The following is an 18,357-nucleotide window of genomic DNA, read 5'->3' as shown; positions in this document are numbered from 1 at the left end:
ACCAGCAGACAACACTCTCGGGAGATCTGCAACACAGTTTTTGCTGTATTTTTATTACTTTTTTATTTTTTCAATAATTTCACCTTAATTAAATTAGCACACACTCTAACTCTAATAAAACAGTCTACAGTCATTTACCACTTCCCTCATCTGTGTGTGTTTGCATGCAGTGGAAGTGTGTCCTTGTTAGAGATAAAAAGAGATTATGATGAACTTTGACAGTACATTTATGAACATGAATGATAACTGCATGTGGTACCTTTGGAATTTACTGATATTGGTTGATAAAATCTTATCAGTGACAATCTTGCTAAATCTGTCTATCAGGCAGCCTATTACAAATATGGTCAACAAAAAATCACACACAACTCCTCTCCAGTACATGTTGCTTTATTTAACGTTTTCAGCCATCTTGCCTTCATCAGGGTGAAGCCCTCCTACTCTTACTTTGGTCTCAAAGTGGGAAATCAACATAAAATCTAAAAAAGAACATACATGTTATTTTTGACAGAACTTCTACTTTTTGTTGTTGGAAATTAGTGCATTTAATCATCATCTACCTTAAGAGTAATGTTTGAAAAAAAGTCATTTTTACAGATGCATGATGAAATCTATTTTGGACTTAAGCATGGGGACACACTCTAGAAGAATCGCACGGCAGAAAAGACAATAGAATGATTGACTTAATCCCTCTTTGTACCTCCCACTCTCCTCCACATATTTACATTTCCTCCTCCCTAATCAAATGTCCAGCATCATCAGGGAAGTTGTATATTTAAGCCCTGTAACATGAAGCAACTAATAGGATGAGAACGATGTCGAGGGCGGTATATTTTTCTGGCATGAGCCAGATATTGGTGCTTCACTTAACAATTGTGTTAACTGCTGCCACTGTCATCAATAACGGCACCAAAGGGTCTCATCCTCACAAGCTGCTAATTGGCTTCCAGGCTCCCTGGAACGTGTCCTTCCCCTTCAGTGCCCTACGGCTGGGCTCCGCCATACAGATAGCTGTGGAGAAGGTGAACACGAATCCCTCCTTACTGGGGAACTACAGTCTGGATTTTGTCTTCACAGATACAGACTGTAATCCCAAACTTTCCCTGGGAGGGTTCATTCACCAGGTGTGGAGAGAAAACGTGTCTGCACTCTTTGGTCCAGCATGTCCTGAAGAAGCCGAGGTATGCATTCATGATGTTATGTGTGTTAATGTAGAAAGTTGTAATTGATGCTTCAAACTTGGTTCTCTTCTCTTCAGTTCATTTATAACTGATTTAAAAGAATATGAATCAAACAATACTGTTATACGTATATCTGATAGAACTATTTCTTACAATCTGCCAGGGCTGCAACAATTATTTTCATGATCAATTAATCTGCAAGTAAATTTCTGGATTAATCGTTTTGTCTATAAAATGTCAGAAAATAGAGAAAACTGCTCATTATAACTTACTTAGAGCCAAAGGTGACATCCTCAAATGTCTTGTTTTGTCTGATCAACCATCCAAAATCTAAACATATTCAGTTTACTATCATGTATGACACATACTAGCAAAAAAGTGACCGACCAATCGATTAATTGACTAATTGTTGCAGCTCTACAATCTACAGGCAGCAGTATGGTTTGAAAACTCCTGCCTGACACTGTGTCAATATGTTGACAAAACAATCTCACCACAAACTCCATTTAGTAGCTTTTCTGTTGCTTTTGATTATATCACATGATCTTCCACAGCAGATGGAGTATGTCCAGTTGTCATGAAATTGTTCCATTTTTTAAACATTTCTTCTTGTCCTTATTGGCATAAAAGTTGTCATTGATGCTTTTCATCCAGATGCTGCATTAAAAAGATTTCAGATTAAACAGATGAAAGTTTTATATTAGATTCACATCTAAAATTTGACAAATGTAAAAAGCAAGATTGTAAAAGCAAACTATCATACATTTAGATCCATAAAAACAGACTGAATACCATCCTATGCTGCAGATTATTACTATATATTCATGCCATGATCTTTTTGCATTGAAGTTGTCAGGAATCTTCTTGGTCACAAACAGCTTCTACAATAATCAATCCTCTTAAGATGATGTATAACCAATCAGAATTTTTGGATATACCAGTAAATTTGCTAACATTAAACACATCCACAATTGGCTGCATAACCAAGCTGTTCAGGTGCTCACTGACTTGATTTCTGATGGAGGAACTGATTGTGCATCTATGTGGAATTGTAAGCTACTCCTTCGTAAAACCTCCTTTGGACAGAGGTCTTTTTTGGTTTAAGGCAACGTGGAACTCCTAACCCACAAAACTCAAAATGGACAATGAATGGGATCACTTTATACTCAGTCTGAAACTGTTCTTTAAGAGGCATCAGATATGCTTTTCTTTACGTTCTCATTTCAATTTTTAGTTTGAATACTGACAAGCATTCACACTTTTGTTCTCAAATCTTTATTTATTCTTCCGTATGTTTTTCGATCTACTTTCAGCGACAGAAACCATTCAAATATCAAAATGTTCAGCTCTTTAAGGACATTTGTGCTATTGCTTTTCTTCTTTCCAGCATATTCCAGTGATTTTATTTTATTTTTTAAAATATAATAATTTATAATGGCAAGTCTATGGGAGGAATGTTTGAAAGTTGATATCTCAAAACTAAAAATGCTTCATACTTAATGGACAGGTGTCCCATGTGGAAATGCTTAACATATTAAAACATGGTACCAATAGTGCCACCATGTGGTCAGTTATTACGTGTTTTACATTTTGGCTAATAACTCATGAACGTGAGGCATATAAAAACAGTATTTGTACAGTGTCTTCCTTGAATGATGCCGATTCATCTGGCCACACCCATTTGAGCCTGGAAATTCTTTTTTTGCCATTTTGGATTTTTGGGTAAACACATTTTTTGCTTTTGTACATACATATTTCATCTAATCTTCACCAAATTTGGTACAGACCTTTCGTAGATGACCCCGAATTAAACTTATGAGTCTGTTTTTGGTATCACTTACTGTTTGTCTGTAATTGGTTACCAAAATTTTGAAGGCGTGGCCTGCTGCACTTAATGGGCCATAACTCTTCAATGCTAAAGTTGACCGCAACCAACTTTGGAAATGTTGTACATACAGCCACACTGCATAAGTGTGTAACATTTGACACAATTCTACCCACGGGAGGGCTACTGTAATATTATAACATGATGTTTCTTCAATTAGAATGTGAACAACATATTGAACCAGTAGCCCCACCTTGTGGCCATTAGTGAAATACCACCATACTTCTTATTAACCGCCATTTCAATTTCATCAAAGTTGTACAGATGGGGATGCCGAACAAGTCTGTAGTATTTTCAGCAATGCTTTGCGATTTAATTCTGCTGTTAGCGTTCACACGCATTTTCCGCATAGAATGCATTTTCTAGTTTATTATGTTGTTGTTTGTGTTTTATGTTGTTTTGTGTGTGTTTTCCTTTTGAGTTTTGTGTAGTTGCATAAAGAAAGATCTAGGGATGGGTAGTGGAAACTAGCATGTAGCATTGGTCCATGTACTCATCTAAATGTAAAACTTGACCACTACATCACCAAAAATTTTTAAGAAATTAAACTTTTTGTCTTCCTTTCCAGTAAACTGAACTCTACATTAATTCACATAATAATTTTAAAACATAATTGTACATTATTACTGCCTTACAGGTCACTGGTCTCATTGCTTCAACATGGAACATCCCCATGTTTGGTTTTGTGGGACAATCCTCCAAAATGGACAACAGTAATATCTATGATTCCTACATTAAAATTACGCCCCCGCTTAAAAGAACCTCAGAGGTCCTGGTGAAGACCTTGGAGTTCTTCAGATGGAGTCACATAGCGATGATTGGTGGGGGATTAGACTCAAACACTTGGGACAAAGTTGACGCTCTGTGGAAAACTATTGAGAATCCACTGAGAGCCAAATTCAAACTGACCGCAGTCGTCAAGTTTGACACCAGCAATCCTCAGCTTATTTATCGAAATGTTAAGTACGTCTCAACAGTCGCCAGAGGTAAGAAAAGTGTTTCAATGTGCACATTGTGGTAAACTGTGATTCATTTGGTTCTACAAGGAAGGCCGTGGGAAGTAGTGGTGCGGAGGGTGCTGCAGAACCCCCTGGTGGATGATAGAGGACCTGCATGTTCACAACTAAAAACTCTCTGAGACCCACAGGGCCACATACAAGGCTGTAGCGGACTCAGTTTTAAAGCTCGAGTAAATATACTGGTATTATATGAAACTAGACAACCTAAGGCATCCATCTGTACCAACCATGCTCCACAGTTAAGCTAAATTTTGGTGAGGGAAAAACTGGCATGGCCTTTTTCAAAGGGGTCCTTTGACCTCTCACCTCAAGATATCTGAATGAAAATGGGTTCTATGGGTACCCACCAGTCTCCCCTTTACAGACATGCCCACTTCATGCTAATCCTATGCAGTCTTGGGCAAAAACCATGCAGTTTTTTTGCATGCAGTATAAATATGTTATTTTCACCTATTCTAAAAATGGTGTATTTAAATATTTCTGTGTACTGGGGTCCCTAAATAGTCTTGGAATTGCATAAATTGGGTATGACTGGAAAGCTGAGACTCTTGTGGATTCAATGAGCCCAATTGTATTCATCTGTGATGATGTTAGTCCCCATAGTAGCCATTTCATTATAGTGAGATCATTTTTTGAAACTTGTCCTCACTGACCTCACGTTTCTCAAGGTTGTGGTGTCTCAATGTGGTATTTTGGATGGTTTTTGACAATTTTTTATCAATTCTTCAGTGGTCAAAAATGGTTCAATTTAGCACCAAATCTGTGGTAACAAATGGTATCAACCCAAAAACTGCTGCAACAACTTATGAGAAATAATTGCGCATGGGAATGGCCATCATATACCTCCATCATAATGTTCTAACCCCTATGCACAACCAAAACACAATGCTTATTACAGATTTATGACTAGAAAAAGACTTGACATACAGTGCTGAGCTACATCTCAAATTAATCTTCAGGTTCCCAGCTTTCAGATGATGTATACCACTTCTATGTGGCATATACTGTTGAGCTGCTATCTCCCTCCTATCTCTGTCCCCCCACAAAAATGGGTCTGTTGTGGACCTCTGATGGTTAAAGAATAAAAAAGTTTTACTTAATTTTTGTTGGTTATGTTCATATTCTAATGATATTTTGATTCCAGTAAGTGGTTAATAGTGGATCTTCTTCCATATTTTCTTTCTTACATGATTATTATTCCTTTCATAGACAAACATTATATGTTCATCAAAGTATGAAACTTATTTTTAATGGACAGATAAATCATAATCATGTAAGAAAATACACAAAACCAATGTACATTTTACAGCATATATCATTTAAGTTCTTTTTCATATGGGTGTTGAAACTCACCGACTCACACATACCGCATCATCCCCACAGCACCACATATTAACCCAATTATACCTTTGACCTGTTACTGTTTCTGTATTTGTCAAATGTTTCATGTTTTGCTGTGACCCTCTGCCCTCCAGTGATAGTGGTACTATCAAACAGAGAGGACTCTATATCTCTGTTGCTGGAGGCTGAGAGACAGGGCCTGATGAATGGCGACTACGTGTTCTTCCTGGTGCAGCATTTTGAGGTCAGTGGCAACGTGGTGAGTAAAACTTTAAAACACATTAACAGTTACACACGTATTCAACTTGATTTTCTGTGGGGAAACAGGAAAAATGCAGGTTGTTAAGACCCAAGAGATCTTTTTGAATGAATTAGTGGTTTTATAGCTGGAATAGTCTTGTCGTCACAGTAAAGCTGCCATTATAGAAACCAAAAAACATTTTAAAAAAACTCCTGTCCGACGCTACACAGGGAATGGATAAGCTGTTGTTAGTCATACAATAGCTCAAAAACATAACTTCCTAAAATCACAAAGTGGCGTTTTTATATTTTATTTCATTTTTTACATTGCAAGCAGGCTTCTGTTCATTAAACAAACAAGATACCTGTTAGTAAGTCAGTTTTAGAGGTGTGGGTAGGTGATTTTTTTCACTTTAGACAGAAGCAGGATAGCTATTTCCCCCTACTTTGGGTTAGGATTGTATGCACAGAAATAAGCTTGATTTCATCTCACTATCAGAAAGAAAGCAAAGTTTTGTATTTCTTTACCCATATCAGGAATGTCATTTCTGAACACACAACCTTAAAGTGATTATAACTGACCATTTGCCAACAAAAGCAGGCTTAATCTAGCTGGCAATCATTGATTTTGTCAGCTAAAACGACAGCTGGTGCTGGCAGGTTTTCTCAGCTGTAGCCAGCAAGTTAATTAAGCTAACGTTTTCTCCACGAGTTGGATGATGAATGTCATCTCCAGGTGATGTTCTCACATTTCCAGCTGACTCGTTTTAAAACGACAATCTTGTAAAAGGGGTCTTAAATATGCACTTGATGGCCACACACAATGTCATGCTAACAGACTGAGGCTAAAGCTGCATGTCTCAGGCAAAAAGTCAGCATCCTAACCAACTGATCCATGTGCAGCAGAAGATTAAGTAGAAATAAAGAAGTAGTGTTGTTCTTGCATTGCAGTGTAGGGATAGTTAGTCATATTATGACTTATATATCATATAAGTATGATATGGAAAAATGTAATGTCTTTTGTTTAATGAGACATCTGCTTAATGAAATCACTTATAGTTGTATCATCAGCATTATCATCCAAAGACTCACTTTTAACTTTTCCCACGCTAATTCTATCTATCTATCTAACTTCCGTATTGCTTTACTAACTTGTTTCTTGTGCTAATCATGTTAATCTTTTTTTCCTGAGCAGGATAACTTGTGGAAATATGCCATGAACAACAGGATTAACGAAGCCACCAGAAGGGCCTTTGACATGACCTTTGTCATTGGCCAGAAGTCCTACGAAGGCTACGAGTATTATGACTTTTTTGAGCAAGTTTTCGAAAAACTCAAAGGGCACCCATTTCAGAGCAACTTGACATCTGAAAGACAGGTGAGCACTTTTGATAAGTTTTGAAAAACTATGGTGAAATATAACAAAAAACATAAGAACAAAAAGGTTGTTATTTGAACAATTTCACATTCATTTTGATCAAAAACACTTTCAGTGCCCTGATTCTATCATTTCAGGTTAGCCCTTACGCTGCATATCTACATGACGCGGTGCTTCTTTATGCAATGGGACTGAAGGAAGTCCTGAAAGACGGCAAAGACCCTCATGATGGACGGGAGCTTCTACAGAGATTAAAGAATAAAAACAACATTCGATTTCCAGGTAATTAATTGCTTTAATACCTATTATTATTGTGAGGTTCAGTCTACCAAAGTATGCTTAGTACTCAAAACAAATTTGCATAATTTTTTTGGTTGATTCATTAGTGTGTGATGAGTGGCTGTTTTAATAGTACAGTAAAAGAAATTTGCAAAATATATTCTTAAAGTTGCAGTGTGAAGAATTTAGTGGCATCTAGTGGAACAGACTTGGCAGAAATGGACTATAATATTCATAAGCATGTTTTAATTAGTGTATAATCCCCTGAAAATAAGAATTGCTGTATTTCATTACCTTAGGATGAGCCCTTTATATCTACATAGGGAGTGGGTCCTCTTCCATGGAGCACTGCCATTTTTCTACAGTAGCCCAGAACAGACAAACCCAACCCTGGCCCTAGAGAAGGCCTTTCACATTTTTCACGAGTTTTGAGACCACCGTAGGTTCTCCTAGAAACTTGGAAGGGAAGGGGAGGGGAGGTATATTTATTTGGTTGCATCTGCAACCTCACCCTTAGATGCCACTAAATCTTACACACTGCTTTAAGGCTGTTGAGAGTCGTAATAGTTTGATTCTGTGCTCTAAGTGTTCACATGTAGATAGTGATTAGGTAACTTATAGCTTGATATTTTGTTATCAAAGCATTTATATACACCATTAGCTAGCTGATCATCACTCATCCATTCTCTTCAAAAACATCTGTTAACATGTTTAATTTGGAAGCTGGGGTCAATTTGTATCTTTATTTTTTAAAAATTTCTCAATCTTTTAGAAACAATTCATTTGAAAAATAATAGTCAAATGGCACATTTCATTTGATTGCATTAAACTGTCAGTTCATGCAAATTACAAAATAAATAAATAAATAGCCTTGCAGATAGTTTTGGTTATATTTACCTAGATTCTGACATTTCTGCCTGTACCCTAATACAATGGAGGTGAAGGGAATTTAGTTTAGGTTCCTCACAATGATATTTGACAATGATATTTTAAACATTTAACAGCAACATCTCTTTCCAGAAACACTCAATTATCCCTCACTGTCAACATTTTTCATATAGGGATTATTTCTGTGGTTGAAAGGAGTAAATTAAAACTGTCTATTTTTTAATGCTGCAAACACCATACATGAAATTCCATTTTGGTTTCATTGTATTAGGCTGGTGGCACAAATCTCAGAGTCAGATTTCTCAAAACCGTGTTTTCGTAATTTGAGTGAACTAGCCCTCCAATGCATCAACTCTTAAACAGTTCATAAACCTAAACCTCTAACGAAATGAAGGCTAGTACATTGTTTTCAGAGAAAGTTTGATGCAGTGATGACCTGACATTGTAGGAGCCTCTGGACTAGTCCACTTTGATGAAGAAGGGGAAAGAAATATGGACTATTCCATTTATGACCTGCAGCATATAGGAGACATTACCAAGTTTGTGCCCATCCTCCATTTTGACAGTCACACCAAAGTTGTCCGGTAACACAAATTTTTTATACCATCAAACAATCTAGCATTTTGTGATAAAGACATTTCACTTTTGGAAAAACACTTTGTTTTTTTCCATCTCCAAATACATAACATATGTTTCAAATGTTTTCATATTAAATTTCAATCACACAAAAATTATATTTCAGGCCAACAAATATGTTTGATTCTGTGGTGTGGCCCAAAGGAAGACCTTCTGATAACCCAGAATGTGGTTTCAACAACGAACTCTGTGAATGGCTGATTAATGGTAAAGTAACATTTATGTCTCCATAAAACATTATATCAATTTAAACAAATTATTCAGGCCAAGCTAACCACCTTCATAATTTATTGTCTTGATTGGACACAGACATTGCCCTGCTGGCTCTGCTAGTGACCTTCCCCATCATCGGTGGGCTAGCAGTCTTGTGCATCTGGGTCCTCATTCTGCAGAAGTTACGACTCCAGACGAGACTTGATGACTCGTGCTGGTGGCTGATCAACTACAGCGACATTGCCATCATCAGGGAGCCCTCAGTAAGAGTCCTATCAAAAAGTGCATGAGCGTGCCTCTGTATACTGTATTTGAGTGTGTTTGCTCACCTGGTTTTGTGTTCACACGCTTGTTGTGTGTGTTTGTGTCTCCTCCAGGGAGTTCAGGGTTTATCTCTAAGCACCGCAGGTAGTCAGAGTGGGAGTGGAGGCTCTCAGTCCAATTTCTCCAACAACAGTTATGGCCTGAGGGACAAGACAGGCAAAGAACAAGTCTACATCACCATAGGCCTCTATCAGGTACAACCTTCATTCAGGGTCCAAAGAGATAAATGTACATTTTGAACTTTAAGCTTCTTCAACAGGCCTGATGTATTTCACATACAAGAATAGATATGTTTATTAGAAGAGACATAGTAGTATTCAAATGAACCAGAATTACTGTAATCTTTTTAGTTTTTCCATTAAACTCTATATAATGGGTGCAAATTTGGTCCAAAGTATCATAGAAATCAAACAGATTACAGATTAGAGTGGCTGTCTGCTGTATGTCCTCAAAATGACAAAAGTCAACATGGATCAAAAGAAAGAAACACTTATTTGTGTTTAGAGCTGCAACAGCTAGTCAATTAGATGATCAACAGAAAATTAATCACCAACTATTTTGATAATCGCTTAATTGTTTTTAGTAGTTTTTTTTGAGAATAAAAAGTAAAAATTCTCTTGTTCCAGCCTCACAAATGAATATAATATAATATGAATGAATATTTTCTTGTTTCTTTTGTCTTTACTGATAGTGAACTGAATATCTTTGGATTGTTGACTGTTGTCTCGGACAAAACAGGAGGACATCTCCTTGAGCTCTGATGACATTTTTTACCATTTTCTGACAGTTTATAGACCAAATGACTAATTGATGAAAAGAGATAATAATCAACAGATTAATCAGTAAAGAAAATTATTGTTGGCTGTGTTTTAAAATGATTTTTTATGAAAATGTACTTTTATAACTTTGCTCAGATTTTATTTTCACATGTCAGAATATTTCCTTTTGGCTAATGAGGTACTCTGAATTCCATACAGGGAAATCAAGTGGCCATTAAGTACATCAAGAACCATATTGGCAGTCATTTGCAGAAACCTTCAATTATCGCAGAGTTCAATGTGGTAAAGTTCCTTACGTTGTTTTAGACCAAAACATACTTCTTGATTTTTTTTAGTTTGCCTGTTGTTTTTATTCTAACAAATGTAACAGGAACAAAACATCTAATTAAAAAAGATTATATGTAACGTTGATTCTTTAAGACATATAAGTGAAGGATAGCAGATTTTTTCTTTACCCATGCAAAGATATATTTTGTGCCTAACCATCTTAAACTCTTTAAGACAGATGAAAGAGATGAAACATGAGAATTTGGTGCAGTTCTTTGGTGTGTGCATTGAGCCACCAAATGTCTGTTTGGTCATCCAGTACTGCAAGAAAGGCAGCTTGAAGGTCAGTATCTCAACACGTACTGCTTTTCTTTAAACTTTTCTTTATACTTTAAATCATCACTATATTTGTAGAAATGCCACTTTGAAATGCTTTGTTGTTACTCTTTTCAAGATAGCTGCATGAGTGGCTTGCTTCAACTTCAAAATATTAGTTTGGGTTTTTTTTGTTTTTTTTGGTTTTTTTTGCAGGACATTCTAAAGGCTTCAGATGTTGAGTTGGACGGGATGTTTAAGCTGTCCTTTGCTTATGACATTGTCAATGTGAGTCAAATTATTTTTGCAGTAATTTAGTGCTTGGGAAGACATTGACTATGTTTTTTAAATGAACATTAAACACGTTTTAAGACATAAAAATGCTCTGCTTTCAATAATAATTTGTGTGTTGTTTTTCCACTAAAAATTTCAATTATGTAGTTAGAAGTTCTTAAAATCTACTCCTTCACTCTCATTTAAAAATTCAGAAAAAGCTAAGAATATGCAAATATTTTTCATTTCAAAAGTTTAAAGTTCCCCTACATTCAAATATATGTTTTTCTTCTTGTTCCTACAGTTGTATGTTTGTGCTTCACTGTGCAGAATGATGTATGTGCAGAGTTCAACATTAGGAGGCTGTTTTCACATTCAACTGCTGAAAGTGAGAAGTTTCTCTGTGCTCACTGAAAACCTGAGTTTAATTTTGTGATGTGGAAACTTGAAGCCTCCAGTGCACAAACACTGAGAATAGACTTTTCAGTTAAGTAGGAGACATCTTGTCCACCAGTTAAACTTTAATCCAGAACCTGTGAATATGCACATATGTTTCATTTCAGAAATTGAACTGCTGGACACAAGATGTCTCCTACTTCACTCTAAAGTCCGTTCTCACTGTATGTGCACTGGAGGCTTCAAGTTTCCATATGACAAACTGAAACTCAGGTTTTCAGTGAGCACAGAGAAACTTCTCACTTTCAGCAGATGAATATGAAAACAGCCTTCCAGTGTCAATATCTGTACATACATCATTCTGCACACTGAAGCTCAAACATTTAAATAAAGTAACAATAAGCAAAACACATTTTTGAGTAGAGGGGGACACTACATCTTGTGAATAACACTTAATGTTTACCTACTGTACCTAATATCAAACATAAATACAACAACTAGGAACATAAAATAAAAGGGACAATTTTCAGACCCTTAAAACAGACACAAACTGTGGTTATACCACAGGGCAGATTTATTTTATTTTAACATGGACAAGCCTCAAAAATACATTATAATTTGGAACAGTTATTGTTTAAATCTGTTTGTTCATGTTCCAGGGAATGGAGTTCATTCACAAGAGTAGCCTGAGATTTCATGGGAACTTGAAGCCCAGCACATGTCTGGTGGATAGTCGACTCCAGATTAAACTTTCTGGCTTTGGACTCTGGGAGTTTAAATATGGGAGCAAGAACAAGATCTACCCACTGGAAAATCCCAATTATGAAGGTTGGCGTGTGGACTCAACTGTCAAAGTTAAACTGTTTAGTACTGATACAAATTTAATCCTTAATATATCTGCATTCATGTTTATCACAGCATGAGAGAGAATTAACTCATTTTAGCGGTTCCTTAGTTACCAGATGTTTTGCTGGCTGTTTTAGAGATGTACTGGATGGCCCCTGAGCTTCTGAGGCAAGTCGGTCTCCTAGTCAATGGAACGCCCAAAGGTGATGTCTACAGCTTTTCCATGATCATGTGGGAACTCATGTACAACTCTAAAGCCGGCCCATATAGTGACATCAACCTGGAGCCCAAAGGTCAGCATTTATTCATTTATATTTTAACAAAACAAAGGAGGGACACAAAAATGGCATACAGAAAGGTCTGGAAATAAAACTAAACTAAATTAAACTGAAAATATCAAATAACAACAGGAGAAGTCTACATTCATACTCTGAAGTTGTACTGCTGTGCTTTTAGCTAAATGCTAATGCCGCTTATGTTTAGCAGGTATAATGTTTACCATGTTCACAATCTTATATAGCATGTTAGCATGTCTGCATTTGCTAATAAGCACTAAACAACTGAGGCTGTTGAATGAGAATGTCATTAATTTTTCAGGTATTTGGTCATAAACCAAAGTATTGGACAAACAAAAAATTTTACTTGATTATGGTGCAAAAAAAGTTAAGTGATTACCCAAGTCATAAGAATATATCATCTGGGGATGGATGTGTGTACCAAATTTCATGAGAATTCATCCAATAGTTGTTGAGATATTTCAGTCTGGACCAAAGTGGTGGACTGACCAACCAACGGACCAGTTGACCAACTGACAGACTGATAAGAGCCACACTGTTAGCAATACTAAAAATATCTAAATCCAAAATCTCCAAAAGTCCAGCTCTACCAGGATTTTTCCTTCTTGCTACATGTTTTCTCCAGAGATTATTATGCAGTTGCGGACTCCTTTCCAAGGGGAACCCCTCCGTCCAGTGCTGTCTGAGCTGTGTGATGAGAACATCAACTCGCTGATGAGGGCCTGCTGGAGTGAAAACCCTGACCGCCGACCACCGTTTGGGTCTATACGGAGACAACTGAGGGATACCAGCCCAGACAGGTCAGGCTATTGAGATTTTCTATTTCTTAACCCAAATATAAGAAAATAAACTGTTCTCCCTGTCTCTCATTTGGACCTGCAGGTGTATTTAACATTGTCACACACCTTAATTTTTTTTACTTTCAAGTGCATGCACATGAAATTCAGGTAGCTTGTTGTAATATATTAAAAAGCATTCAGAGTGCATGCCTCCACCAGGGCTGTAAAATCCTCTGAAATTGTTATCTGCTTTAAAAAAAAGTAGTTACTTGATACATGCGCCACGTTTTCATTTAAGAAGGTGCAGTAGTTAATGAGTCATTAGCGAAAATGCCTCATCTTGTGCAAATGTTCAAGATTAAGGCTGGTGATTTTCTTTATTTTGCTTAATGTCAGCAAATCAGCTAACTTGTTGTGCTACATATCACAACCTCTTGACTTCGTACTGAAGTTCTTTGTCCTACCTTGTAAATGTCAAGAACTTCAGTACGAAGTCAAGAGGTTGTGATATGTAGCACATGCTAGCGAAGCTCTGTAAATGGAACCGCGTTCTTTGACTGAAAACGTGATCGCTGTTATTAGTCTTTGGAGCTGGTTCTAAATATTCCAATGTGCTCAAAACTCTAAGTAGCAAGGGAACATGTCACCCAGCGCAACGGTGTGGCTCATTGACGTGTTTTTAATCGTTTTTGGCCAACAACGGAGGTCCATGGAACAGACAACTAAGATATGGCTTTGGATACACACACAATACTTGTAAGTACTTATTGTTGGTTTGGCTCTGCACATGAGATTTGTTGACAAGAAGAAAAATCTAGAAAACCACCAGTCATATCCTTTAGGAGATTGTTTTAAAAAATCATGGATCTGCACCAAAAAATAATCACTTGTTCTTTGGCCCCTGGATTAACTTTCCGCCCAATTTCATTGAAATCTGTTTAATAACATTTTGAGATATCCTGCTAATTAACAAACAAACAAACATGTCTGAAAACTCCTTACCGGAGTTGATGATGGTTTTCTGTACTGTAGTCATGCAAATATACTGGATAATATGGTGGAAAAGTTGGAGAAATATGCAAATCACTTGGAGGAGGTGGTGGAGGAGAGGACCAATCAGCTCACAGCCGAGAAGGCCCGTGCAGACAAGCTTCTCTCCAGCATGTTACCAAGGTAACAGATGTAACTGCATCAAAATGATTTCTTTATGCCAATCATGAACACAGAACTACAAGTTACTTAGCAATCAATGCTAAACCATTCAAATCATATGACCACAGTGCCACCACTTGAATCGGCCTCCATGACTACATCAATAAGTGAGTGGGCACCGCCACCTTTACCTTGTCAGTGCTGCTATTTCATTGGTCGTAGGTACATTGCAGATCAGCTGATGGCAGGGAAGTCAGTGGAGCCACGTAGCTACGAAATGGTGACCATCTTCTTCTCTGACATTGTGGGCTTCACCTCCATGTGTGCGGTCAGCTCTGCAATGGAGGTGGTGACGTTCCTCAATGACCTCTACAGCCTCTTTGACGACATCATCAAGATGTATGATGTCTACAAAGTATGTCACAAACAAGACCTTCTGTTTTTCACTCAGTACAATGCATTACGGATGTGACATAGACGTAGAGGGGACTGTAAATCTCTAAAGTATATAGTGTTGAAGGTTTTTTATAGGGAAAAACAGCTAATTGCCTTCTTATTGAGAATTGGATGAGAAGATCAATACCACTCTCATTTCTGTGTGATAAATATGAAGCTATAGCCTGCAACTGGTTAGCGTAGCTTAGCACAAAGACTGGAAAGAGTGGGAAACAGTTAGCATGAAGTAAAACTTGTAAAACCTTAAATTGTTTTCACACTTAAGTTTTGATACAGATCAAACAAATGAGATGTAACGTGGTAATAAGTGAGCTTTCTGCTAGGCAGATTTGTTACCTTTGAATAGAGCCACTCTAGCTGTCTCGCCTCGTTTCAAGTCTTTATGCTAAGCTACGCTAACTGGCAGCTGACTGTAGCTTCATATTTAGTGAACACATATGAGACTAGTATCGATTTTTTTCAGTTAACTCTCTGCATCAAAATCTCCCAAAATGCTTAAACATTCCTTTAAAATGCAGTGATTTTTAATTTAATTGCACCATTTGCATTTTTTTTTTCTCATTATTTTGTGCTGCTTTGCATAGAAAAAGGGTTCCTATTGTTACTTTATAAATGTCAGTATGGCTTTGCCACCTTTACATCTTCTCTAGGTGGAAACAATTGGTGATGCCTACATGGTAGCCAGTGGTCTACCTCTCAGCAATGGAAATAATCACGCTTTGGAGATATCCACAATGGCTCTGCATTTCCTGGGCGCCATCAAGGTCTTCAAAATCCGCCATATGCCCACTGAGAGTCTTGCAATTCGTATTGGGATACATTCTGGTGAGAGACCATACCGACAGACTAAATAAACAAATTCAGTGTTTGCTTTTGCTGCTGCCTTATTTTATCTGTAAGGTATTGGGAATAGTTGAGTTGAGGGCCATCTTCATATATTATCCATGTATATTTTGACATTCGGAGGAACCAGAAATCTTGCTCACTGTCAGTCACTTGTATGCACAAAGATTGTAATTAATAATGTAATGTAATTATGTAAGTTTGTACATGAAAAAACTGATATTTGAGAGGTTTGGTGTGGGTTTTGTAGGTCCAGTGGTTGCTGGAGTGGTAGGCAGCACTATGCCTCGCTACTGTCTCTTCGGTGACACAGTGAACATGGCCTCCCGCATGGAGAGTAACAGCTTACGTGAGTGAACTGAAGAAAAACCTTTATTCGTTTAAAATTTGAGAGCATCAGAATTAAGTTACCAACTCATGACAGGAATTCCATAGCCTGATTTCACTATTTCTAGTCTAAATTTTTAAATATGATGACTTTTAGGCCAAAAAAAACATTAATGATGTATTTTCCCACCAGAATTTGATTTCCAGTATAGTGGAAAAGGTTTGAAAAAAGCATTCAAACCTTCATATTTGGAATAAAAATTAAGAAAATATATAGTAAAGAAAAGAAATATATGGTAATTAAAAAGTCAACTGAATATCACATTGAATTATGTGACACTTATGCTTCAGTTGACCTTCAAACAGCTGGTTTTAGTATTTGATTTCTTCAAGCAAAGCAAAGAGATTTTTTAAAATGTCAAAGCATATATACTTTGCCAACTTAAAATGTTTGGCATTCTTTTTTGTATATTTTACACAGCCCTCAAGATCCATATATCTCAGTGCACTGCTGACATTCTTGTCCAGGCCGGATCATTTGAGCTGGAAGAAAGAGGAGAAGTCGAAATGAAGGTGATTTCACAGTCGACATGTTTTTTTTTTTCCCCAGTAAAATGCTGCAGTCTGTTTTTGATATGTTTTTGACCAGCATGTGTTTGTGTCCATGACAGGGCAAAGGCTGTCATAAGACCTACTGGCTACTGAGCAGACACGGATTTAATAATCCTCTTGTTGCTCACAGCTCTCCACCAGCTGACAGCCTCAAACTACCAACAGAGGTACAGTTAGACGTATGACGTACATCACAGTCCCTGTTTTGTTAAACACAGCCAGCATAGACAGGTCAAGCACTCTTTATCCAAACAGTGTTGAATGTAAAATCAGTGTTGTATTTCGGTTAATAAATTTGTGACTACTCTGCTCAAGAAAACAGGAAAGGCCAGAGCTGCGGATAAAAAGGCCCAGAAAACCCTGAACAAAGCGCACATGACAGATGGCATGATGACTACAGTGCACATTTAAAGAAAAATGGATATTCTGACCATATTTTGGATATATTGACAGGAATATCTGGAAAGGATGTTCACATAGGTCTCACAAAATGCAATGCAAAATGAGTTTGTTTGCGGCGGATGTGAACGGGAAGACTGAAGACAAAATAAGGACAGAAACTAGAGAGAAAATGGAAGATACTGACTTCATGAGAAGAGACTAGAGCCTGGAAGCACTTTCAAGACTCTTAATCTTAAATTTTAACCTAATAGTTTGATTGAAAGCTAATTTAAGATATATTGATAAATGAAGGTTTGAACTGTTGTTGACTGAATAATTATTTTTGGTAACACTTTAGATTATGGCCTGCAACGTACACCCTATCTATTTCCAATTTACTATTCTTTGTGTATTAATACAGTACATACTGACACATACCCACAGTATAGGTACAAGGGAACTAGATGTGAAGGGAACAAGAGAGTAACAATCTGGAAATGTAAAAATAATTTATAATGCAGGTACTTTTTAACTATACATTAAGGGATATATATTCTATATATATTTTTGCATCTTGCACTGTAAATGTGGAATAATAAGGCTGTAAGTTGCAGGCTGTAATCTCAAGCATTACCTAGTTGTCTCATGGACAGAAACCTTTACAGTATGTTTGGTAATTAAATAACAATTTGAATGACTTCTTGCAGCTCTAATGTTGGCTTTTGTGATATAAATATATATAATATAAATTATCCAGCTGTGCAGAGTTTGGAAACCATGATGTCTTGAGAGGATCAACAGTTGTTGTCTTTGATAATAATGTGAAGGTCTGGTAAGAACTTTAAATCCCCCTCAAGTAAAAAATGTCTTTTTGTGCTTGTTACTTCAGTTGGATGTTTGAGCTTCACTGTGCAGAATTATGTATGTGCAGAATTTAACACTGAAGAGCTGTTTTCACATTAATTTCCTCAAAATGGAAAGTTTCTCTGTGCTCACCTTAAATTTGAGTTTAAGCATAATTTATGACATCACAACTACTTTGGAGCCAATCAAGGTCCAGTATACAATCTATACAAGTGTGATATGGAAACTTGAAGCCTCCAGTGCACATACACTGAGAATGGACTTTACAGTGAAGTAGGAAACATCTTGTGTCCCATTAGTTAAACTTTTCCAATGAAATTTAGCAGTAGTAGTTTATCTATTGACACAACTGTTATTGATTCTCAATTGTTCTATGTTGTGACTTTA

The 18,357-nt window shown here is 36.9% G+C and overlaps 1 protein-coding gene and 1 long non-coding RNA gene across 3 annotated transcripts; one reads left to right on the top strand and one right to left on the bottom strand.

Moving 5' to 3' along the window:
* The first annotated feature begins 3 nt into the window (after nucleotides 1–3).
* gucy2g (guanylate cyclase 2g) lies at nucleotides 4–18,022 on the top strand. Its single transcript, XM_044338043.1, has 22 exons — nucleotides 4–1,181; nucleotides 3,704–4,052; nucleotides 5,561–5,685; nucleotides 6,862–7,044; nucleotides 7,182–7,326; nucleotides 8,660–8,795; nucleotides 8,954–9,054; nucleotides 9,157–9,323; nucleotides 9,438–9,578; nucleotides 10,362–10,445; nucleotides 10,669–10,773; nucleotides 10,962–11,033; nucleotides 12,074–12,242; nucleotides 12,398–12,553; nucleotides 13,182–13,356; nucleotides 14,368–14,508; nucleotides 14,710–14,902; nucleotides 15,594–15,768; nucleotides 16,037–16,135; nucleotides 16,595–16,686; nucleotides 16,785–16,892; nucleotides 17,041–18,022. The coding sequence occupies exons 1-22, from the start codon at nucleotides 807–809 to the stop codon at nucleotides 17,134–17,136; spliced, it is 3,387 nt and encodes a 1,128-aa protein (XP_044193978.1). The 5' UTR covers nucleotides 4–806; the 3' UTR covers nucleotides 17,137–18,022.
* LOC122971406 lies at nucleotides 1,084–14,773 on the bottom strand. 2 transcript variants are annotated; one of them, XR_006399467.1, is made up of 4 exons: nucleotides 14,679–14,773; nucleotides 9,390–9,524; nucleotides 1,676–1,838; nucleotides 1,084–1,167 (listed from the first exon to the last, which is right to left on the bottom strand). It is a non-coding gene; the product is annotated as an uncharacterized LOC122971406 (long non-coding RNA). The 2 variants fall into 2 exon arrangements; XR_006399466.1 differs by lacking the exon at nucleotides 1,084–1,167 and having other exon boundaries at nucleotides 1,541–1,838.
* Nucleotides 18,023–18,357: the final 335 nt, after the last annotated feature.

This window comes from Thunnus albacares, chromosome 20 (genome assembly GCF_914725855.1).
Source record: "Thunnus albacares chromosome 20, fThuAlb1.1, whole genome shotgun sequence".
NCBI classification, from domain to species: domain Eukaryota; kingdom Metazoa; phylum Chordata; class Actinopteri; order Scombriformes; family Scombridae; genus Thunnus; species Thunnus albacares.
The sequence above is the reverse complement of the archived record's forward strand: the minus strand, read 5'-3'. Positions and strand labels throughout refer to the sequence as shown.

What these genes read in the sequence shown, in the direction of transcription:
- gucy2g (XM_044338043.1), top strand. Translation starts at nt 807, where the DNA reads ATGAGAACGATGTCGAGGGCGGTATATTTTTCTGGCATGAGCCAGATA. An exon ending in TTATCGCAGAGTTCAATGTG is followed by an intron (nt 10,446 to 10,668) that starts GTAAAGTTCCTT and finishes TCTTTAAGACAG; the next exon opens with ATGAAAGAGATGAAACATGA. An exon ending in GAGGAGAAGTCGAAATGAAG is followed by an intron (nt 16,687 to 16,784) that starts GTGATTTCACAG and finishes TGTCCATGACAG; the next exon opens with GGCAAAGGCTGTCATAAGAC.